Source organism: Epinephelus moara, chromosome 11, assembly GCF_006386435.1.
Source record: "Epinephelus moara isolate mb chromosome 11, YSFRI_EMoa_1.0, whole genome shotgun sequence".
In the NCBI taxonomy this organism is placed as follows: Eukaryota; Metazoa; Chordata; class Actinopteri; order Perciformes; family Serranidae; genus Epinephelus; species Epinephelus moara.
The window spans coordinates 11,315,925-11,341,790 of NC_065516.1; the positions used below are offsets into that span (position 1 = coordinate 11,315,925).

General features: G+C 41.0%; 1 protein-coding gene across 1 annotated transcript in view; it reads right to left on the reverse strand.

Annotated features, from left to right (window-relative positions):
* LOC126397482 (dipeptidyl aminopeptidase-like protein 6) overlaps positions 1-23,915 on the reverse strand; it is a 158,902-nt gene extending 134,987 nt beyond the window's left edge. Inside the window, exon 1 of the mRNA XM_050056320.1 lies at positions 23,643-23,915. Coding sequence (XP_049912277.1) covers positions 23,643-23,699 — 57 coding nt within the window. The 5' untranslated portion in view covers positions 23,700-23,915. The remainder of the gene's footprint in view (positions 1-23,642) is intronic.
* Positions 23,916-25,866: the final 1,951 nt, after the last annotated feature.

Here is a 25,866-nt window from a genome sequence, read left to right on the forward strand (position 1 = left end):
GTCATATATATGGCCAAACTTTCAAATAATGAGATAAACGTGTAAAAAAAATTCCCTGTGAGAATAAAAAACTCAGGCTTCAGACAATTCTGAATACTTTCCAACAGTTTTTTCTACTTTGGTTACAAGCTGATGTCAAACCGTGACAGATTTCTTTATATGGTATATTTCTTTATATTGCTCCAGGCACACTACTGCAAGTATTGACATTATGTAATCTACACCGCTACATGTAGCTACATGCTAACATCAGGGAAACACATAGTCTCCCCGATTTCAATCGTATTCCACATGGAACATGTCCATGCCCCGATTTTGGATCATAATTCTGTTGGGAACATGTTTGGTTGTGTTCAAAAGCTTTTCTTTGTGATTCTTAATGTGAGAAGGTAGCTCTAAACAGTCATTCTCCAGCTGCCAGCACAGTAATACTAACGTCAGGGAAACTTATAACATAGGCCACTTTTGTTGTTTATTTCTTCCTTGTTTCTGATTATATTTCTGCTGAAACATGTCCAGTTGTGTTGTGAAGCTTTTATTGGTGAATTTTAACATGAGAACGTGCCACTATACAGTCATTCTCCATCTGCAAGTACACTGCTACATGTAGCTACATGCTAATGTCAGGGAAGCATGAATCTGGTTGTTGTTGTTATTTATTTCTTCCCGATTTTGGATCATATTCCAGCTGGAACATGTCCAGTTGTCTTTTAAAGCTTTTATTGGTGATTTGTTTTTACCATAGAAAGTGCTGCTAATCTCTCTTACAGTACTTCCCCAGCTGCAATGATGGTGCAGAGATGAGAAAGACCCAGAAACACTGACCAATCAGACCCAGTTGGGTTTTTTTTTGGAAGGGGCTTAAGGAGACCGGCGGTAAACAGAAGTGTTTCAGATAGAGGGTGAATATAGGAGTTCTAGCACACACAGTATGAGGGAAAAAAAGTTGCTGTTTTTTAATTAAAGCATGTTAACATGTTCGAGTATCAACTCCCTAATTGGATTCATAAACCAAATATTTTGCCTCTGAAATGAGAAAAAAATGACTTGATCCACCATACTGTCTGTATTTGATTATGGATATGTCCTGTATGTCCATGCTTCATATTGAACATCCTTAGGTGAGTTCAAAGATATGACACCAGCTCACACATTAGGTCGATCTTTATCCCAGTGAGATTTCCTAGCTAAATAAAACCTTAAATATTCCTGCTGAAGAGAAGGAACTGTAATCTTTTATGTGAGCTAAGAAAAGGAAGGCCACATGACTCCCTGGGCGTCTGCTATCAAGGGAACAGCATCAGAAGGGCTCAAGTCATTTATGCATTTTTAAAGGGGGTGAAGCAAAGACTCCTGAAATAAAATTTAGTAACTTAATCTCAAAGACGTACTGAGGGAATGAGGTTGCCTTGAAATCTGATCTTCTCCTGGAAGGCTGGCGGCTGGAGACCAAATATAGGCCCGGTGCTTTGGTCATAATTGGGAGCTTTATTGATTTCCGGGCCTGTCGTCACGCCTGAGGTGACCTTTTGTTTGAGAATAATTGCTCTATTAGAGGGTTTATTCAGGCACCTGCTGGGTATCTCAGACACTATTATTGTCCAATAAGAATCCCCAGGCAGTAAAGCAGTGACCCTGTTCTGATATGTGGGGTGGACAGAGAGACTCTGACTTTCTGCACTGCGGGGGCTTATCATCAAATGAGAACACAGGAATGGCTTGGTAGATTTGTTGGGGAACGTGAGCTCCGATACTGCTGGGAAACTTGATAAGGTTATAAAATACATTGATGTCATTGCTTCATTTCAGAGGAGCGGTAAAAATCATTCACAGCCTCGTTCAGCACAAACTGTTGTAGAATTAAATGTTTATACACGTAGCAGGCACATGAGAAATAACTGATTTGTTGTTATCAAAGATCCATGTAATGTGTTTTGGAAAAAACTGAGCACAGTGTCATAAAAGCAGCATTTTCTATAACAGAATGTCTTGTTCTCAACAACTCTGCTTCTCTACCACTACTGAAATAAGTGGAGCCCCATTAAAATGTAGCACAGGCTCTCTTGTGGGTTCATCCCAAGTGTGATCAGCACAGAGTCAACTGAGAGCCAGAAAGGTTTACCAAGAGACTTTCTCAGGCTGTGGTTGAGCTTTTGGGTGGTTTTGGCTGAAGCACAGTGGCCCCTCGACCCTGGGAGATGTCTGAGAGAACTGTAAGCCAACAGGAAGTCAATAATTTAAATGAGAGCCAAAGAATACTGTTTCTCTTACCATGACTACTCTTTATTATCTCCACCAGCCATAAGCCAGGGGGGGATAATGCGTTTGGTCGTGTGTGTGTGTATGGGAGTGTGTGCGTCCGTCTGTCCACAGCTAATCTTGCAAACTACTGGACCAATCAGCCTCATATTTTGTGTCCACATTTATAACTCTATGCTCAAGGATCACTTATAGTTGCAGTTAGTCAGAATTTATGAAAATCTGTTTTGTACTGTCATGGCCGGTAGGGGATGCGAGCTTTTTTAGAAACTGGCTTGGCTAAAAACAACAAGCTTGAAAAAAAAAAAGTGGTCTGCAACAAAGGTCTGTTGTAGACCACATTTTGGCCTTCACCAGGGCTCACACACTGAATATAGGAAAGTTTGGTTTCATTTTGAACCAGAGAATCTGCTGATAAATTCCATACCTGATATCTTATCATCTTCTAAAGTTAGGCACGTAATGAGATTGATTAATCCCCGTTTTCTTAGCTTCTCCACCATCTTGACTGTAAGGAAGCTGGTAGGGACAATTCCACCAGACGCAGCTGTGCCACTTTCTGGCAGCTATGGCTGCAACCAGTTGTGTTCCATCCACCACACAGTGTCATACGACACAGGGAGTGTTTCAGAAGTGGAGCATTTTGCCTGTTACATTTTGTAGACTTGCAGATTTTGTCAATTTTGTCATTTGTTCGTGTTTGTATCTATGGAGGCAAGCTATGCAGTTAAATTGTTTCTTTTTGTTTTTTTGTCTGTTTTATTTGTGTTTATTGTTCTTAGCTCTTACTTTGTTGTGCTGTAGCCTAAAGACAAAGTAAGACATAATTACATTCGATCTGTATTTCACAGTACAGTACCTATAAGAAGAAATCTAATGGCATTGTGCAATGTGCCGAGGACCCATCAAAAATAGACAAGGTACGTATTTTTATTAGTTTCTGGGATGCTTCAGAAACAGGCTGCTGCATGTCTACTGGAATTACAAGAATTATCAAGAGTGGCTGTGATGCTGCCACCTGGTGGAAATCTGCACCCTACTGAGTGCACTTGTATAGTTCATACTATTGGACTGTGCCAGAAGTGCAAAAGTAAAACAGATAAACAACATGACAAAAAACATACATGAAAAGCATAAGAAACTGTTACAGCTGCACAGATTGATCAGCCGGTGACCAGAATTGGCCGATCAGTCGCATTGATAGTCAATTCTGTGCCGATCAAATTTATATGTAAGTACTGCACAATGATTCAGGTCGACTCAGACAGTAACTGACCATTGTCACAGCCACTGCAACCAGTCCTCATTTCCAGGTCATCAAATACCAACAGTTTGTTATGCCCCTTTGTTTGTGACTTCTAAAACCTCTTAGCAACTCTATTTTTAAAAAAAAAAAAAAGCAAATTTAGCAACTTATGTAGATCTGTGGCACCTGTTCTCTTTTGGGAAATTAAAACTGGTTAGAAGAAGTGGGATATACTACAATTCATTTCTATTGATTTGTGTGTGTGTGTGTGTGTGTGTGCAAAAAAGCTCTTTCCACTAACCTGAGGGACTGTCTTATTTTGAGATTTGTTTGAGTGAGACAAGGTCCTGTAACCTGGTGCGTTTTTTAAAGAAATGGGAAAGTTATTTAATAGTCCTTGTTTTATTATGAATATACACTGGAATTTCCATCAAGAGACCTTGCAAAAATGTTTGTGGATGCTGTCAATTACAGTTCTTAGAAAAAAAAAATTGGAATTGGCATGTCAGACTTTTCAAACGGAAATTGTAATCAGCCGAAAAAACTTCTCCAGACACTACTGAAATCACTATGTCATGGGAGTACATCATTAATTAAATGTATTTTGTATCAATTTAATCACATCTACATGTGAAAAAGGAATAAAACTTACAATTTCAAATAGAAGGTGGAAGGATATTTCAGGTCTTCAAGGACACATCAATAAGACTTTCAACATGCCTGCTTTTCTTTCCAATTTTTCGAATTCACGTATCGTATGATTAATCTCTGTGCCTTAAAACATGAAGACAGAAGGCATGCACACTGGATTTTAAAAAGAGAGATGAAAGTGATGAAAGCATTGGTATTTGACTATCGTCTTCAAATCAAACTAGGGACATGGTTGTCACAGATAGCTTTGAAGCCATGCTTGCGGGGCCAGGGGAACGTATTCATTAAGTCTGAGCGTAAACAGTTATGATTCACACTTGGCTGTTTGTTGTCATGCCATCACTCTCGCTTGCTCCTTTCTTTGGAGAACAGCTACAAAGGCATTTTCACACTCACACTTGTCACTGGCTAGCTCCCAGAACATAAAAACACGCCACATGAAAATCTTTGACAGGGTCGCTTTCTGCATCCAGTAGGTGTGAACACATGGGAAAAGCTCCTGTTCAATAGATCTTAATGCACTAATGCTCTCTGATGCATCGTGTCACCGAAAAGCAGACATAGGCACACACAATCAAAGTGTGATGACATTGATTTTCAATGTGTTCTTTGTTCCTTATTGATAAAAAGCCATCAGAGAAGCTCTGAGATGCTGTTCACAGGTCAAAGCCAGCTGTTTTCTCTTCAAGAGTGTATCCCCCAATCCAAATCCTACCACAACATAAAAAAAACATGTTCTACTAAAGGCGCCTGACTGCCGTCTTTCTGTGTAAGGTTGCAGGTTCTCCCTACAATTTCAAATACAGCACATATAGATATTCCAGTGGGAACAGTGAGTCTTAAATCTAAGTTCACCAAATATAAACTTTAAATAAAATAAAGTTTCAAGGCTGTAGACCATGAAAAAGAAAAGCAAGAGGTGCCAACAACATTGCCTCATGAACAACATCAACGGCATAACTACATGATTGCATGTGCACCCCGCAGTAAAGTTTAAGATTCAGTCAAACTATGTGAGCTGTATAACTAAACCACCATGGACAAGGAGTGCGCCAATCAGCCCGAATGATTGATAAGTGTTTCACATTTGCCTTCTGCTTGAATTGGTATTTTTCCTGGCATTTAGCAGCATGCTGCAGGTCCTACTTATCTTCTCTTTTGAATTTCAAATATGGAAATTGCAATCTCCTTTCGCAGGACATTTTTCTTTTTGTTGTTCCCAAAGTCAGAACTGAGCTGAGAAAGAAAGCCTTTCTGCAAGTACTGCAATCTACAGACTTATCTTTAAAAAATAGTTATCCTGAATGAGTTTTAAAACTATAGTGAAATCTACTGAGTGCAGGCTGTCTGTGTGCAAATGTTTTATCTGATCATTTTTAATGTTGCTCAAATCTATGTGCTTTTATGTTATTGTTCCTGCTATTCTTGGCCAGGTCTCCCTCGTAAAAGAGATCGTTGATCTCATTGGGAAAAACCTGGATAAATTGAGGCTAAGACACAGAAGAAGAAGGTCCAAATATTTTTTCTGAAAGTCAGAAAACTCTCCACAAGTCACTCTGCAGTTAAGAATCACTTTCAGTTCGGCTTCGACAAAGTCCTCCAACATTCGGTTTTGTTTGTTGGTCTAATGCTGTCCTGAGACTAAACACCTTTCACAGTAGACATTATGTTGGGAAAAAGAGCATGAATGAGACCCATTTTTTATTTGTGAGCTTCTATCGTGGAGGTGCCTCAGAATCTTGTAGTATCTCCGATCGAAGCGATCTCCCTGTGTTTTTACCTCCTCCTGTACCTGTGCAACAACACAGTACTCTTACAAACTGTCCATGTTCATGCCCGTTTGTGACTGTCTCATTCTCAGAGCACCAAATGCAACAAATTGGTCGGTGGCCCACGGCATCTGATAGTAAGCCTGTCGCAATATGCAATAAGTCGGTTAATTGCACGGTAAATTTAAAAGGAGACGGTAACTTTTCCGGCCACGATTAATTGCCATATTGCCATGTTTGTTTTCCTCCTCTCTCTCCACCAAAGAGACTGGACGACAAGAGCGTTCACTGCCGTGCATCGTCTGGCAGCCAGGTGAGTTGGTTCATTAGCGTAATGAACGGAGGGAAAGCTCTTGTCATTGAGTGTCTTTGTCTCTGTGGGGGAGGCGGGGCTATGGGCTACACACACACAGTGCGATCTTTGTGAGGGGAAGACGAGGCGAAGAAAAAAAGAGAGTTGAGCGTTAAGAGAAAGACATGGAACTTGTTCCTAAACCAAATGCCACGGTCCCTGTGTGGGAGTGTTTTGGATTTAAATTAAATGACAGAGGGGAGCCCAGTAATTTGGACGAACCGGTGTGCCGGGTTTGTTCTAAAACCATCTCAACAAAAAGAGCGAATACGACCAACTTAACTGCACACCTGAAACATAAGTCTTAAAAGGGTGTACTTGTATCATTATGCCTTTATTATCATTATATAAGTTTAAAAAATGGTCTAAAAACAGCAAAATTACAACAATAATAAAAATGGTCTTAAAAGCACAATATTACACAATATTATTGCTTATCGCAATAATTTCTGACGCAATTAATCGCCCATCAAAATTTGTTATCATGACAGACCTATCTGATAGCGATGCACAAGGCACCGTTTGGTGTCTCTATGAGATGCACTGGGCTTTCAATTTTCTCCAATGTTAACACATTTGTGGTAATATTAGATGCTTAGAGCAATGGATGTAGTATAAAGAGTGAAAAAATCCACGAGGGTCATGGTAGGGGTGTAAATCACAACATTCATCATGATACGTTATCATATTGATTCTTTGGACAACAATACAGCATTTGCTGATATCACAAAGTCTGGCACAATCCAATTTTGATCCGATTCAATTTAGGTGTCTGTGATCAAAATGAGACAATATCAGTAGCACTGTTTGAATATTTAGGAAGGAGGTGCGCTTGGACTAAAATGATGACATGGACATGCCATGGGAATAAAGGCGTATTTAAAAGATGACGATATGTATTGATGTTTTTAATGACCGTTGATGATTTAATTACATCAATGTATTGTTACTCCTCTAGTAGATGGACTGTGCAAACAAACACAGGACTTTCACCCAGGACACACCCATGTCCCCAGTGTAAAACCAAAACCAAGAAGTAAAATTTTTCAAACTACGCAACTTTCTCTGTCATGTGACATACGTTGTGGGACATACACATCCGTTAACTTTAGTGGGTAAATAAGTTCAACTATGTAACAAACTTACTTGAACCATAACCATAACTTTCCTCTAAAACTGACCAAGTAGTTTTGTTGCCTTAACTGAAAGTGGTTTTGTTGACCAAATATAGGTTTCTCTGGAAACAGGAGTTTATCTTAAAAAGCCACTGTAGCATGTGGGGAGCAGAAATTGATATAGAAACTAACAGGTCCGAAACACACGCTAAAAGGGGTACTAAAACATCGTAGTTAGAAGCATAGGGCCACTGATCAAGCTGCCGTATTTGAGGAGTCAGGAGTGACAACTGTATTGTTGTGGCAGAGCAAGAGCTTTCCATTTGCCCACTGTTTGTTTTTGTCAGTTCTACCTCTCTGTGTTTGGCATAGGCTTCCTTGTATGAGTATATTATTTTCTACTTTAAATTTTAGATTCTTGTTAATTGTAATTTTGACCGTATACATTAAATAATATGATCTTTAAAATGGATATTAAATGTAAAAGGTATTTCAATGAGCGCCCTGAGGTCTGAGAGGCCAAAGTGTTCTGCAGTCATAGTGGTATCACCCAGGAATGACAATTAATGTTAATTTTTGATATCTTATTGGCCTGAGGCTACTCAAGGGTCAGTGACAACTGATAACAAATGTGTGATAAAAAGTCACTGAATAGCTTTCTAAGGTTACCCCCAGGAGTATAGTTTTTTTTGTTCTTCTTCTCCTCTGAAAGATAGCAAATGACTGAGTGGGGCAGAACCTGTATTTCACCGGTATAAGCAGAGGTAGAGCATATAATTCAGTGGCAATTGACAGCACCCTGAGGATCACTGAAATGAGATAATAAACTCTGGAGTGCAAACCCAGGGACTGTGTGGACTTGTAATATCTAAAATGGGAAAGAAGGAAGATTCAATCATGCTGTGTAACCACCACTTTTAGTAGCTCTGCTTGTTCGTAATATGCAAATGAATGACACGTTTTGTAAGGGTGATAACTTAAGTGAGCTATTTTTAATCGAACATTTTCATTATCAAACAAACTCTATGGAATAAGTCTATTTTGTAGTCAACTTGTCAACATGCATATTCCATCAGGCTAAGAAAGGCTGCATTTCCAGAGGATGAATAGATAATGAAAACACTTTAAAATGTGTGTGTGAGACTGACTTTCTGTAGTAATTAGCATCCTGCATGGAATGCCAATTCCAGCAAAGTGCCGATGTACCACATTTTCATATCAGCAGAACAATAACCAAATCAAAAGCCCCAATCAGGCTTCCTGTGGCGTTTGATGCTCGAACAAAGTCGGACGCTCGTTTGCTGGAATGCTCTAAAATTAGGGCTGCGTGCTCATTTGCCAGAATGAGACTCACATTAGCTGGGCATTTGATTCAATTTTGGTAGCTAGTCAACAAAGGAAAAGCATAAACGAGATGGTGACAAAATTAATGAATTAATAATATTTTCCCCCACTCACTTTGTCTGTTTTAATCTCTGTGTTTTCTTTGCACAAAGCTGCACACTACAGCTACAGCATCTCCATGAAAACTAGGCTGCCGCTGGGTGTTTGGAGTGTGCCCAGCAAATGTCATGATCAAAGTCAGTATTTCAGGCATGGGCTCTAAACACTACTGAGGAAGCATGTAATGGCTGCCAATATTTTGAGCGTGGAAAATCAACAGGGGGTTGACATTGTCGCCTCTGACCAATTCCCTTCTACCCAGACTTATATTTTATAGCTGGAGGAAGCAGGAGTGGGATGCATGCCAGCAGATAGGCAGTCTAGGATAGAGCTGACAACATGACTGTCAGGCAGATGACAGGGATGCATGCTTCTCAAGTAGAGAAAGATGATATTGCAGCGGGCTGCCTACTTTCACGCTCCCATCACCATAATGTGATGAGCTGTCACATTAAAATCCTCGAGTTGGTCAATTTGGAGCGCCATCAGCATTGCACGGCGGCGAGAATTATTGCAGCCATAACAATAACACTAAAGGTTCGAGGCGATAAATGTCAGCAGGAACACTGGTTGTAAGACTGGGCCAGGCTTTGAAAAGCAAGCTCATTCCTCTAGGCTTGTGCCAGGCTGAGCAGCCAGATGCCAAGATTTGGGCACAGCCTTTAGCCTCCTGCAGGCTACTGATACCACTTTCCCACCACATTAGCTTTGGTACTTGAACCGGGTCTGTTCAGGATTCTTGGAACATTGGCACTATCTAGCAAACCAGCCCACATTTACACCAGCTTGGAGCAGAACCGCTGTAATCAAGGGTGCGTTACAAAGGCAGGGCATTACACAATGCACAATGGAAAGAAAATTTTAGTAGGAAAATGGTGGATTGCATTGATTACCTGCAATCCTTTGTTTTGTTATTACAGATTTTTGTTTTTATCGGGAATAAAAGTCATGGATAAACTATTAAAGCTACAGTGGGTAACTTTTTTAAAATGACTTTCTGTCATATTTTCAGAAACTGACACCATATTGTCTTAGTAGTATGAGCTAATCTGTGAAAAAAAGTCCTGTTCTTCAGCCTCCTCATAGTGCTAGTAATGGTGTTTGCAAGAATCCATTTGAGCTGAACGAAAACATCAAATCAGAGCCGAGGAGTCTCGAATGCAGCTGTAAATCATGCAAATCACTGCATGTGAAAGTAAGAAAGTTTGTGCCAGACAATGGGTGATGCTTGGTTTTGAGTCAACTGTTTTAAACATGGCAGCCGGGTCACAAATTTTCTCATTTCACAGCTAAACAGTACACTAAAATATGTTTCTGAAAACATTTCAGGTGGGAAATAGGAAATGCAGTAACAGAATATCAGCACTGCCTAGTTTGGCAGCTTGACCACAGTTCACAAGCAGTGACTGACATGACTGACAGCTGCGTTAGAGACTCCTCAGCTCTGGCTGGTTGTTTTCATTTAAGCATGGTGGGTTCTTGCAAAGGCCATTATGAGCAATAGTAGGCTTGGGTAGTATTTATTTTTTCATACCTTCCTGAAATTTCACCAGGGTATACAGTATATTTTGGCGATGTTCTGCAAGCTGTCTTAGCTTTTTCAGTCTAATCAATGAGCAATATAAACTCACAAAATGACAATCATATATGTTCTAAATTCATGTTTCTCTCTTTCACCAAACTAAGACTAAAGTTATCTAACTAATCGTAAAACACACTTCATTCAACTTAAACAGAAACAAAATAAAACTCACCATAACCATCTTACTTTGTCTTGTTGGTCATCTAGATACTTTGTTGTTCCAACAATCGACAACTCTGGTTTGGTCGAATTAACTCTTAATTCACTGAGTCAGATATGGAAATTGATGTTTTCCCCTGTGGTCTGTCTACATGCTGTTGCTGATCGGCTGTGTACAGTCCTGTAACATAATCCCCTCTACCATCACTCAGAGCCACAGTGTCTGTCAGTTCAACTGTCTGTTCCACCAATAGAGACCACAGACTGACCTCTGGTGGCGGGTGATTTGCACTACATACAATGAGTTTAACAGAGAGGAGCGCTTCTATTTTTGATGGTACTGAAAATCCTATTGTTGAGATTTCCAAATACCCTGGTATACCATAATATGTAGGGATGCATCGAATATTCTGTAACCGAATATATTCGGCCGAATATTGCAAAAAAACACACATTCGGTATTCGGTGGAATAAGTTAAAAGCAAGGCCGAATAATAGCGGTGTGTTTTGATAAAGCAATCAAACAGTGTGCCGTGACCGGCGGAGTAAAATGTCGGCAGTGTGGCGATCCGCCCGTCACGGCACTCGCATTTGCAACTAAAAATAGTTTTGAGCGAGCAAAATAGGCTTAAATCATTCAGCACGCTGTGCGAGCAGCCTACAGATTTCAACCAGCAGCAGAAACGAAAGGCGAATCCCACCGATTGTGGGTTGAACGGGGGTCACAGACACAGACAGCAATGTATTCCTGTCAAATACGGCGGCCATCGGCTTACCGGAGATGGAGAATTCGGCTCCAATAATATCCTCTTCTTGCCGTCATGACTGCCCAGAAGTACCTGAACAGCCGAGCCAGCCGAACACAGGTATGTGATGTGTCAGAGGAGAAACGAGCCGTTCACGGCCCACAAACCTCACCGCACTTTAGGGACTGTTCTTTACTTAAGAAGGGACTTGTCAGGGGAGGAGGGTGGCTGGTTGATTCTTATTTCATTTATTTATTTTATTTTGATCCCCCCTATGTTCATCACTCATTGATGCTGTTTTTGAAGTATGAATAAGTCAATAAGTAATTTATTCCATTGAAACATCATTGATGTATTATAGAAAAGTGATTTATCTTTTTATAAATGACAAAAGGCACATCTGCCTCATTTTCACTGTGGTATCATGATACTACTTAGAACCATGATATTTTCATTGGTATCGTACAGTGGGTCCCAATTTTGGTACCGTGACAACACTAATCTGGAGGGGGTTAATCTGCAAAAACTAATGAAAAACTAAACAACAATATTCCGTATTCGGTACTTGGTATTCGGCCAAGCGCTTAATATTATTCGGCTTCGGCTTCGGCCACAAATTTTCATTTCAGTGCATCCCTAATAATATGGTGATACCACTAAAGCTGAAGAACTAGGAGGTGACGGAGGAACTTGATTGCATTTACAGATTTAGTGGTCTTATCTACTACTGTCAGGATTCTATAACATCAAATATGAAAAAACTTGTTTGTACAAAAGTTACTAACTACAGCTCTAATAAAAAAGAAGATGCTGAAAACTATTAAATGAAAGACTCCATTCTCTTTTTCCAACCTGTAGAATATGACACACCCACTGATGTCATCACAGTTTGCACTACAGGTCAAGAAAAATCAGCTATTTTTTGGTTCCAGCAGAAAACTAACTTTTCAAGTTCAAAACCAATTTATTTTGGGTCAAATGCTCTATATGGTTCAAAATTAAGTGCAGGAAACCAGAACACAACCTGTTCCATGTTGTTGTAAAAAAGGGCTCTGTGTGCTGCCTGATCAAGCAATCTGCATCACTGAAGGAACTGTGGAGAAAATTGTTCATTTTTATTTTCAAATGAAAGATCTGCAAAAGGAGGATTTTAACAAGCTACCAGACGTTGAGGGCAAAGTCTGAAACCAGAGTTTAAATAAGACAAAGTTAATGACATTCCAAGCTCACCTCAGCTGTGTGTATCACTTTGAGCTGTCACACTTCCCCGACACTGGCACAAACAACCCCTAGCAGCATGTCCAATGAAGCTGGAGCACCAGCTTCTCCTAATTCGCATCTGAGCCTACAGGCAATTACCTGCTTATCGTTCGTGACGAGCACTCGCTCTTCTGAATGTTTGTCACCGACGTGGAGGTGGCGCCGAGACGACAGCAGGACCCGCGGGGGGACGACGGTGAACCTGGCAACGCTCAACGTTTCAATTAGAGGCTCTGCGGAACATGGCGGCTCCTGATCGCCTTCCTGCTCCACAGCTCTGGGCTCCTAATTACAGCAGGTCGATAAGGCCAGAAAACACAGCTCGAACGGACTGAGGCGAGGCGCAGATAAACACACGCAAGCGAAGACAAGAATACAAAGACACATTAACTTACACGCTGATCCGCATGTGCTTTATATGGTGCACAGACACAGATGCAGGCTGACACTCCCCTGACAGTCTGAAGCATGATTAATCTCACTTGCTCACTATTTTCATTCAGCATACAAAATGCATTTGCAGCCATAGAGACTGGAAACTACAGGTTCCAAAATCGTTTGTAGGTAACTTTTAAAAATACATTCTGACATCAAGTATTCTAAATGCAGTTAGCTTATTTACCTCTGTGCTTTCCACTTAAATAAAAGGGAGAGGAGAAAGAACGATTTGGTTTAAAATTCATTGCGAGTTGCTTCATTTATGGAAATATCACCACTCAGGTTGATATAGAAAAAGCTGAGTTTAATGGGATCTATACGCATATCCTGAGCTGACTTCCATAGCTCAGAGACACAATTACAATACAACAAAGGAAGACACCTGACTGAAAAATGCTGACCTTTTCCTAAATGAGGCAGTTTTACACAATGTTTGGAAACTCCACCTGAGATGTGTTCACTCAGACACACACACAGACACACACACACACCCAATGTCTACACAGACTATTAGCGAGATGGAGGATTGTCATGACATTTAGTTTGACCGTTGCTCCAAACACTGAATATTTATTGCTGTATTAAAGCATCCACCCCCTCCCTGGTGTTATAAGCCATTTCAGCAAAGAACATTTAAATCATGACAACAATCATGATGAATCGCTGTGGTTGCTGCCTGGCAATCTTGCCTCTAATCTCCACTTCAGACCCCAACATCACGGCTCAATTGTTCATAATTGCAGTTAAGATGAACTATGGCACAAACATTAGGGTCATCCAATTCTCCCCTAAATCCATCTTCCATCCCCTCTTATCAGTCAAGGGCACTTGGCAAACAAGAGGAATTGGCCTATTATCTATTTGCATTCCAAAAGTGAATCATCTCGTCACTCTTTGCTTTTCCAAACCTATTTCGGCCACGCTGCTTATCTCTCTCATTAAGAAGTGGCTGTGCTGAAATGGCACAACACAGCAAGGGGGGGGGACAAAAGGCGTATGATAATAGTGGTTGACCCAACACCATGTTAGCTACTGATTCACCAGAGGAGAAATCTATGTGCAAGTGAGGGAAGCATCACAATCAGTCCGATAGATATGGATTCAAATCAAATCTGTGTATGACCTGAAGCAGAGATACTCTAGTATGTCAATCTGAGTAGGAAGCAAAGTAGCTAGAACCTGGCAAGAGAACCAGAAATTCAAATTATGCAGAGAGCTTCTATATCAACTCATACATATGAAAAACTGCCTCTTTGGAAGGTGGGCAAACTTTCTATTTTTGCAATTTATATTTTCAGGATTTTGCTTACACACTCTCGCAGAATGTCTCACACGAGGGAGCAGGTGCCGGTCCGGTCTGTTCCGTAAAGCTTGGTGACTCAGGGATAACTCACAGGGTGCAGATGGTAAACACAGACTGTATAAAAATAACAATGTAGCCACCATGACGTCACCTATTGGACTCCTGTTCTAATGCCTCAAGTTCAGCACTTTGGCTGTCCCAATCTTGGATTTTTGGAGCCAAAAATGACCCAGCAGGTGGGCTATATAAAAATGGACCCCCTGTAATGTTGTCAGGAGTGAGGAAATAAACTCTAGAGACCAAAACTGTTTTTGTACCAGGCTGTAAATATGTTTATTTCTGCTTTAAAGTTGGGCATTTGAACATGAGGGTCTGTAGGGAATAGACTTCTGCATTGGCTTCATTTTTCAGCTCTGTAGGTTGCCACTTGATGGTAAACTACTAGCCCTTTTTGATACACATGTGCTGGCTTGGCTTTACTTGCATGATTGCTTTGATTTGATTGATTCCATCTCCAAACAGCAGGGCTACCCACTTCAAGATGTGTCTTTAGAACCAATGGAGTGTTTTTCTGTGTGCCCCACTGGTGATATTGTGGTCAACAATTCTCTTATACTGTCGAGTTTTTTAGTTTCCTCTTGGCTCTGCACAAACATACACCAGATGCCCATCTCCTACAGCTTGCTTGCAATGTCTCAGAAGCATATGTGTAATTCTATTGTAGTAGGGAAACAGAATAATTTTAGTTCACATAATCTGGTTGAAATTTATATACATTTTTATTAAGCACTTGGATATCCAATCATCACTAAAGCGTATGTCATGCAAGAGAGCCAGTAAAAACAAAGGGGTTAGGGTTAGACCCGGTTAATGTTACGCCTAACCCTAGCCAGGCCGAAGAAGAGGAATGATGGACGTTGTCACATTGCCATTCAGGGTGTGTCTATTGATTAACAACGTCAAAAAAACTGTTAACTTTAAAAGTTGCCAGTAACAGTTGACGGTTGCCTTTGAGGAGCACAATGAGTTAATTTATTTGTTCTCAGTCTATAGCTAGTTAACTGTAAATGAAGATGCCCATGATGATGCACATCTGATGTCACTGCAATACCTCTGAAGACAGTCGGATGCTCTTTGGCCTGACTCTGGAGATGGTCATCTTCGGTACAAGTCGGCATAACTCAGCATGTTTAAACTAGTAGTAGATATGCAAATCAACACAGCATGGCCTGACATGGCGGAGCTAAAAATACCAATAGAAAAGCCCTACATTCAGCCTGGTGGGCTAACTGCTAACAAGCTAACCAGCCTGGAACATCCTTGCACTAGTTATTTACTCCTGGTATTTTTTTTCTCAGGACAGTACATTATTGCATTCAGAAAAGAATTATTATTAAATCAAATGATGGAAAAATATCCTCTCCGAGCTAGCAAGCTAGTTAGCTGGGTTGCTAATGGGACAATTCTTTCACAGCTTATTCAGACGTTTTTGCACCATTGACCCCTTATGTCATTACTGCTTGCAAACAAATCTTCTTTTATGGTGGAGGTCAGATAAAAATTTAATGATCAACAGGGCTAATAGCTACGTTAGCTTCCATCATCTTAGCAGTGTTGATTGCTATTGGTCAACAGCATAAATTTGCTATCTAAGTTTGTCACAATTGAACTCTAAGGAAAAAACCTTTACTTACTAATCTACTAATCACTGACATCTCATTGAAATTAATTAATTTTGCGCAAACTTGCCATTTTAAATGTGAGTGTCTGAACCTTTAACACATGCTACACAGGCAGAGCAAATCTGCATTTACTATAATGTAATCTGTGACTATCCTGTTATGGGACTTCCTGGCTGACCAACAGGTGACCTTGACACCTGATTTGGCAACATGTTAAGTCATTTTCACAATGGACCACTTTGCACTTATTACCAGTGAATTGGCTTGTAAAAGGGGATGAGTCTACATTAACGGTATTATACAAGCTGATGAGCAGTGGCACCTCTGGATCATCAGATATGAATGCATAGATGCACCAGCTTGTAAAAAGGAAACTCCAGGGCATTGAGACACCATCACTGCTGTATCACATATACTGCAGGAAAGTTAATGCAAAAACACAAAATCCATAGCAGGTGCCACGCAGATGATACCTCGTTGTCCCACTGTTTTGTGTGCAAGTTGCTACTTTAATTAACATCTGTTTAAGCACTTATCACTTGAGCTATTCATCAGCACGCCACTGAGGCAACAGCTCCACCACAGCGAGGTGAATAAAACAAAACACGGCTGATTAAAAAACCTCTACTTGTTTTCTCAGTGCAAGATTACACAAAAAACACAGAAATGTTCGAGTCAAATATCATCAATTTTCCAATATTTAAATCTTTCAACATCTTAAAAGAGCATGTTCCCGTCTGGCTTTTTCCTCCTGTCGATATTTTGACTTTCAAGTGAGCAACTTCATATTTAATGCTTGAATTTATCAGCTCATGGCAGACAGACACCTTTTTTAAATAAACAACATTTTATCAATATTTGACAAGAGCACAAGCTCGGAAAACTAACTTGGTAGATTCATGACATTGAGGTTAAGTAAGTGTCACAGTATCTGAGGAGAAACTTAAAGGAGCTGTATACGATGTTCAGAGCATTAATATAGCAGCAAATAACTATATGCCATGTAAAGATATAGAGAAGTAATGGCATCCTGAGCATTGAATGAAGTCATGCTCCCTGTGTGTGTGTTGCAATCCCAGCTTCTCTGTCCATGTTGAGTGTGTCTCACTGGCTAGCTAATCACCTCCACTCTATACTGCTCATAACACTGATGTCATGACAACATTGTCACTGAAGTGTAGCCCCCACACTTTGTCTTCAACCCTTTTTAATAATGTGCTGTTGCCGTTGTAAGCACTCTTTACAGAATTAGTAATGTTAGCTGTTAGCCACTGGCTGAACCTCGTCCATGTTGAGAACTGTGTGCAGACAATCCCGCAAAGTAAGACAAATAGATCGGCACACCAAATAGATCCCGTTCAAAGGATTTTATTGCTGTGTAATGTTTCAAGCCAGCGGCTCTTCCTCAGACATCTGATTAACAACATCCCCATCGTTAACACCCATGAAGCCATGTGACATACCACTGCTGTTGCTGCTCCGGGAATGAGTCCTAAAACCCAGAAATGAGTTAGCATTTAGCACTCCTCGTCTTTAAGTCAATGGGTTTTTTGAATGAGTTTTTGGCTTAATGCCTGAAATAAGGTCTGTGGTTCATACAAGCTTAAGAGACTTTCATGTTCTGTTCTGCGACATAAAATATGTCAGTAAATACCCCACGCGTGGATTTTGAAGCTTTTTTGTGTCTTATAAGAGGCGGTTGCAAACAAGTAGCTAAATTAGAATTTAAAAAAAGTCATTACAATGAACATTGGCTTCACGACCTCATTGTGGTGGCAACGTTAAGTCATGCAACCTAAGTGTAGTTCATTCATAGCCTAACGTTAGCTTTTTACCTCTGGCGATTGCATTTACTCTTCAATAATCATGAAAGTGGTGTTCAATTGTGCAGATTATCTCGCTGAACAAAACATGTAAGGATCATAAACATTTGTTTGCCACAGATCTTATTTTCTGCAAATAATCCTAAATCCAGTGGAAAAATCCCATTGGCTTTTTGACAAGGGAACCAGGGCAACGCTGGCGTGGGCCTACAGAAGAAACGTCATCCCTGGAGCACTCTATACATAATCTACCAATATCATACCAAGGCTACACATAAATATAAAGCGCAAAAAGGTACCTGACGAAACTATTGGTACAAAAGGGAAAATGGCAGCATTTATATGCAAATCATATATCCCCCATCCATTCAGTGCTCCATAAGGGTCTCTGGCTGAACAACTGCAAAGTATATACTAAACACAACTGACAAACACACCTAATATGCCACAACCACTGCAAATCACTGGTCACCATGCAGCATATACATAAATTCAGGCCACAGATGTAGAAAAAATATACATAAGGAAAATCAGTTTACAGTTTATACATATATACAAATCATGTACCCCTAACGCCAGGGCCACACTGCCAACGAAGTGCTGCGAAGCGCAGCGCACCGAAATTCTCGCGCAAGCCCGTTCACATCAGACGCGCATTTCTCCACGCCGGTCGACAAGTGCTTCTGCTCCCAGCTGTTGTCTCCCTCACATTCGGGGCTGTTTTTCCATCATGGGTATCTCTGTCTGTTTGCGTGTGTGTGCCCCGGCCCTCTCTGTCTCTCTGTCTCTGTCTCTCTGTCTCGTGTGTGTTAGTGGGTGCGAGTGCGTGTGTGTGTGTGTGTGTGTGTGTGTGTATGTGTGTTCATCTCTCTCGCATTCTGTTTAGAAAACACTGACTAATATGCATATAAACACACACACATATATACATTGCATTTATACATTTGTTTTATTCTGAAAATTGACCGGATGCTGTTGTTGTTCCTTTGTTTGACTTCCTGCCCGGCTTGACACATTCGCTCGTGGCTCGCGCAGAAAGTAGACCAGACGCCCAAACAATCGCTGCAGCGCCGGCCGCGGAGCTGCGGGTGCGACCGGTGTGGATGACACAATTGGTTAACATGGGCGCCGAAAGGAAACTGGCTTCGCTTCTCGGCGCTTCGAGGCTATTCGCAGCGCTTCCGCGTCCGGTGTGGCCCTGGCGTAACAGGGTTGGAAATTAGCATCAGCCACCAGCCAAATGCTGGTAAAATATGCAAGTGGACGCTAGATTTGCTTCACTCACCAGACAAACAAGCTTTGTTCCTGTAATTTGTTTACATATTTTGTTTCAATCTTAAATGAAAATACATGATGCAAGGTCAGCAGTCAGCCTATCTTATGCCTTGATCTGGGACAGAACAATCAATTAGTGATGTTCTGTCAATACTTGAATGTTTGGAATTGTTTACATGGTATTGCAACTCTTAATTTGTTAAGTGCCTGTTTATTTATTTGCACATTTATGTTTATTTAAGGTTTAAAGTTTAAAGTTTATTTTATTCTAAGTTATTTTAAGTTGCACTATTACTTGCACAAATTTTCCTGAGGAACAAGTTTTGTTCCTAATTGTTTACATATTTTGCTGACTGTTAAAATGCACCAGACAAATAAGCTTTGTTCCTGTAATTTGTTTACATATTTTGTTCATTTAAAATAAGTCTTTCTGTTGCTGTGACAATCCCTTTAACGTGAAAGTTTCATTTTAATATAAGATTTTGGCTGTTAACATTTTAGTATGATAAGGAAGTTACAAGATGTAGTAAAATTTTTTCAATGTATCTATTTTTTGGACATTTTACAGCATTTAAAAAAATATCACGATATTATCGTTTACTGTGGTAATTTGGTCACTATAATGGAGATATCAAATTTTCCATATTGTTACATCCCTACTCACCAGCCAAAAAAACAGTGGCAATCTATTGAGTGGCCAGTGGATTTTGAAATCCACCAGCCACGGTGGCCGGTGGACAAAAAAAGTTAATTTCCAACCCTTACAAGTAAAAAGGACATGGGCTAAATAGCAGTCATACATATCTACCCATCAGAGGCGCCTCTGTCTATTCATTCAAACAACATAGACAATCCCACCCCACACTCTGAATCATAGAAATGTCCTGGATGTTGCATACAGCTCCTTTAGGCATTGAATGAATGCTAACAGGAGGGTCTGCACTTTTTTTGCACTGGAAATGAGTTTATACCCTTTTTCCCTTTACTCAAAGTCCATGTCACTTTTAACTCCACTGGTGGGGATGCAGACAGCCATGTGCTTTTTTTTTGGATAAATACTGTATAATGGTGCAAGATACCTTTAATCACCTTCGAGCAAATAGCTTCATCGGAAAATTCATTTATCACAAATGTGACACAAAACAGAAACTCTAATTTGAAATAAACAAAATGCTACAACATGAGTAAGACCGACCATGTTACACATGCTCTGGCTTGTCTATGATTAATTTCCTTCTTTGGTCCTTGGGTGTCAATTCTCTTCAGGAACACCCGCAGGCTGCTCCGCTCAGCTGTTTCTCAAGCTGCTGTCCTGATCTGAGGTTTTGGCTTTGAATCCCCCCAAAGTCCTTTACTGCTCTGCTACGATGAGACGCCACTAAATCAACTTTAACAGGGCAGACCTTGCTTTTCAGCTCGTCTCTCACAGTATCTAAGTCTCTCCCTTTAGCATGCATTACCAGCTACGGCTTCCCAAGATCGCGAGTCGAACAGAATGTGAAAAAGCAATAAAAAGGCCGATTATTGGGCTGGATGGCGGAGGCGTCTCCGCAGACGTCTTCCCTATTAAATGCTGGGTGCTGTGATTCGGCTTTAAAGCTCCAATTGGCTGTGGGAAGTAACTGAGAAATCTGAAATAGGAAGATCCCCATTAATTCTGTAATGTGATATCTTTAAACCACTCATATATGTTTACAGAATCAGCTGCTTTTTGTGTTTTTGAGTATCATTTCCCCTGGATGCAGGGTTTTCTCACTATTTAGATCATTTTTTGGTGTCCATATCAAGCACTGGAACTTAATCTGAGCAAGTACTTTTTGCCAAATTTCTCAATCACAGTACTTTGTGTTACAGCACTCTGTGTAATTACAAAGATGAGAGTACTGTGACAACAAAAAGTGCTACTTTAGCATTAATTTAATCCAAAGTATCTCGCCTTTTGTAAGTGCATTACTCCACCCTACCCTGACTCAACCTTTCACACCCTGGGAACCTCCACCCTGTTGCAGTAATGAGTGTTAGCGAAGTGACTCTCTCTCTGTGGCTGCAGTTAGCTGATTACTGGAGAGCTGTTGCTATCTCTGGTGAGCTGCCCTCTATCTCCGTCCTCTGTCCCTGGACCATAAGCGCGGCCAGCAGACCATCAATCAGGGGGCCACAACAGGACCTCACGTAATCACAGCCGCTGTGTATGTTTGTGTGTACGCCCGTGCGCACCGGCTGTAAGGTGTGTGCCTGCGTGCATGTCTATGTCACATGGCTGATATTACAACCCTGATATGCTTGAAGCAATTTTTCACTTTGCTGGAGCTTCACGCCTCAAGAAAATCCCCTGACAGCCCCCATTTGCTATTTACTGGTGTCCAAAGCAATGTTGTCGGTAAAAGGTCACTTTCTGCAGGTGTTAACAAGCGTGTACTCTACAGTCTCCACTCACACCTTAAACGTGTATGTAAGCTAATAAGTAAATGCCAAATTTGTATCAGAGGACTTAATAATAGAGCTGCGACAAAAGGTTATTTGAATCATTGGTAAGTCTGTTTTATTTTACAGTCTACGCTGAAACTATTAATTGATTAAAAACGCAACATTAATCATTTAAATCATTTATGAAGCGAAAAATGCCAAACAATCTCTGGGTTCAGCTTATCAAATATGACAATTTGTTTTGTCTTTGGTTTGTTATTATAAATGACAGCATCTTAAGGTTTAACACAGTTGGTTGGACAAAACAAGCAGAGTAGACGTCACCTTGGGATTTGGATATTTTGACAGGCATTTTTCACAGTTTCCTGATGTTTTGAAGATCCGACGATTAATTAGTTGGAAAAACAATCCAAATTAATTCATTGACTATGAAAACAATCATCAGTTGCAGCCCTATTTCAGTCTACAGAATGTGAGAAAACAGTAAATGACCATCAGAGATCAACGTGATGTCTTTAAATGACCTGTTCTGTCCAACCAACAGTCTTACCTCAGAGATATTTGATTTGATATGAATGATACACAAAAGAAAAATGCAGCAAATTCTCACATCTGTGAAGCTGAAACTAGACAGAAAAAAATGAATCAATCATCAATTGCTTATGCCGATATTTGTGCCTACAAAGCCAGCGTGCAGAATATGCAGGGTGGGACCGGCAGAACCTTTGGCTGCCTCCGAGGGTGTGACTGACAGTCTGCATCTAAATCACAGCGGGGGAAGATTGTCTGCTTGGCAGGATAAAGCTGAGTGTCCCTCTCACCTTTTCTGTCATCTTTGGACAGGTGCAGCGCACAGGTGGAGGCTAGCAGTGACAGATGCCGTCTGAAGTTACAGCTTGTGCTGATGGACTGGCTCGAAAACAAGGAAAAACTTGACAAAATGGAACCATATCCTTGCACGTGACAGCGAGCGGCAGGTTGAGAGCACACAGAAATAAATTACTTTCAAGGTTTTGTTTGGTTCAGTGAGGTTTTAAAATTAGAAGATATGAGGGTAAAATGTGACAGTGGCAAAAAATGGAGCCTTTTTCAGTTTTTAAGCAATAATCAAACGTTTGCCAGAGCTTTTTCCTCACAGTGATGCTGTTCAAAAGAAAGTGCATGGGTATATTGAAGAAAAAATGTGCCATTTCCAAAAGTTGGAAAAGTTACATTTTTACAAACTTTCAAATATCCCCTGTCCCTGTGGGAACTCTTGTAAAAACACTTCACTTTGTATAAAATTGCATTGAAATCCATTGAAATTCTTACTGCAGGCAGAGGTGCATTATTTGTCAACCCTGACATTAACAGAGCACAATAGCGAATGAGCGCTCTTTTTATTCCTGCTCATGAAATATTGATACTGCAAAATAAACACCATTGTCCCCTCCATTATTTGGGCAAGCCTGCACCTCTGTGGAGGTGGGTCAACAGATGCTCCATCATCACTGACTGACGGACTCACTGATGGAGGTGGCAAAGAAAACAGAACAGAGCCACCCTGCACCACACTGAAATGCAACAGTGTTCTCAGCCTTCAGACTGGAGACACAGCTGAGCCTCTCCTGGAGGGGTCAAAGGCATTTTATAAGACAGGTAGAAGCATATGGTGATTTCAAACTGTTGATATGAACACCACAGGTACATTTACAGGCCTTTTATGCACAATCTGATTCAAGTTAAATGAGCTGGTTTGCCCTACTGCAAGGTGAAGCGCACTGGGTGTAATGGAAAACACAAACTGCTCGTTGTCTCTAAAGTCACCGAATACTGCATAATAATGATTGTGATGAGCAGAGGCGAGCAGGAGGCTGCAAGAATCCTCCAGTCGTGATGAAGTGACAGCACGGCACCGGCTATCACTTCCAATTGACTCCGGGTGCAAACGTCTATTACGAGCGGAGGTTACCAAATGATTGTTTCCTCCAGCACACACCATCACAGGAAAAAGTCACCGCAGCGCTGCATGCAGACACTATCCAGTGTTGGCCAAGCAAAGCAAGGCGACACAGGTTAATGTTGATTTCAATATGTGAGGGCAAGAGGAGTGAGAGGAGAGCTCAGCGGTACCTGGTCTTGCTGTTGAGCCGCTTTCGACGGTGCATTGCCTTCCTTCGCCGTGGTCATGATTCCCTACAGCTGGGGGGGAAAGTGTTGTTTCCTCGGCGGGAGGAGGAGGAGAAAAAAAAAATGCAAATACAGAAAGACACACCGGTGCAGCAGAGAAGCGCCGGCCACGAGAGGAGGAGAAGAAGACGACGGTGTATTCACGGCGCCTACAGGCTGCGTTTGAAGCGGCCAAGGTGTGAAATAACAAGTGGTGGAAGGAAGGACGCGCCGCTCAGGATGAGGAAAGGAGAAAGAGTCTCAGTGGAAGCGAAAGAGAAGAGGAGGAGACAGCAGAGAGAGAGAGAGAGAGAGAGGGAGAGGAGGAGAGAAGCCGCGCATCTCTTCTTTAAACGCTTGCTGCGGGACTCTGCGTGAGCCATTCAATATTCCACCGGCGCGTGCGCCCACACACACACACACACAAACACACACACACACACACACACACACACACACACACACACACACACACACACACACAAGCGCGCGCACACATGCTTGGATTGCAAGTCAGCCAAGGCGGGAGTTGCAGAGTGGATATCAATTAAAAATGCGCATTGAAATTAAATGCTGAAACTTTAATGCTGAATTCATGAGGAATATAAGCTCATCAAATATTCATTTGATACTAGGTCATTCTAACCCTGCTTCAGTCAGACACAGTGTCACATACTGATGATTCTCACAGGGCCATATCACCAAATTCTGGGCCCTATGCATAAGCAGCCACCATCCCAGCCCTCCTTCTTGACCCATGTCTCTCTCTCAGGCACCTTTATTCATTAATTTACTTTTTACAAGGTCAGTCTGCTTTCTTTCCCTTCCCTTTATTACTTTCTCTTCTTTTTTGGAACCCCAGTTTCCTTTTCTTAAAGTAAAACATCTCAGTTGGCACTCCAGCAACACAAGCTGTCACCAAGGGTCTCATTTATACCAGTGTGTAGGATGCGTACTAAAAATGCATATACGAACAAAAGCCGAAAATGGCTGCGTCACCAATTTCCCGTCCCCCAAATGTTCATAAACACAGGTCAAAGTTTCTCCCATCAAATCTGTCTCTATAGATCACAACTTTTGCGTGGGAAATGGCGTATGCCTCTTTCAGGGCTTGTTTTGTGTGTACACAATGTTTATAAATGAGTCCCCATGCAGGCCCCCAAGAAAGCAGCTCAGCCTTGCAGCAGATGTTTCCCAGTGGCCACTTGCGGTATTGCAGCGAAAAAATACCCTGCATTTTCCCCGTAGAACACCACTGTAAAAGAGACGTGCAAAACTGTTGGCAGGACACCTTGAACTGCAGACAAGCTCAGTTATGACTATTTCTCCGGTATCTAGTTATTATTAAAATCTAGGAATAAGCAAGCACACCATTATGGGTATGTGTGTCTGTATCTGTTCAACCAACTACTTTATCTGTATCTGTACTCCAAATAGGCAGAGTATATGCCAAACATGGGTGGAGTTTAAATCAAAAGTGGGTTTGGCCTAATCAAAAGTTGTTCCGCCAGGATGCCAACGTCCTCGCTCCCCTCCTCCTCTGTTAAATGGTATCTCCCAGGCGCATGACGTCATCAAACCATGTGATGTTTGGTATTGCTGGATTCAGAACGCTGTCGACTTTTCAAAAATAAAAGTTTAAAGTTTAAAAAAAGTTTTTCTTTTATTTATTATGGATTTCGCACCAGAGCAGCCTAAACACACAAAGTCCAAAATCGCGATGAGTGGTGACAAGTCATGTCATATTTTTTTTCGACAGGAAAAGTTAAAGGATTACTCGCGATCTTATGTGGAGCCGTTAGCAGGGACTTAGCTCTTTTATAAAAGGTAAGAGTCTCACTGCTACCACTATTTTTGGCTGAGATATGCTGTCTAGAAAGTGGGATCATAACTTTGAAGTTTCATATGGCTTTATTTGGTGATATTTTATGGTGTTTGTGTGTCAAAAACAACATCAGCTATCATAATCACACATGATTTCAATAAGGTACGATGTTTGAAGCTGGCTGAGTGTTGTTTGATCACTGATAGTACTGTTTTGAAGCTGAGTGACCGACTTGTCTTTTGGAGCTCTGCCTGGATCTTTTCATGGAAAAAACACTGTAGAATGGTCATACTTCGAGCAATCTTCTTCAAATTTGAAACAAATGTTCATTGATAGTGTGCCTACAACCCCACAGTGTCATTT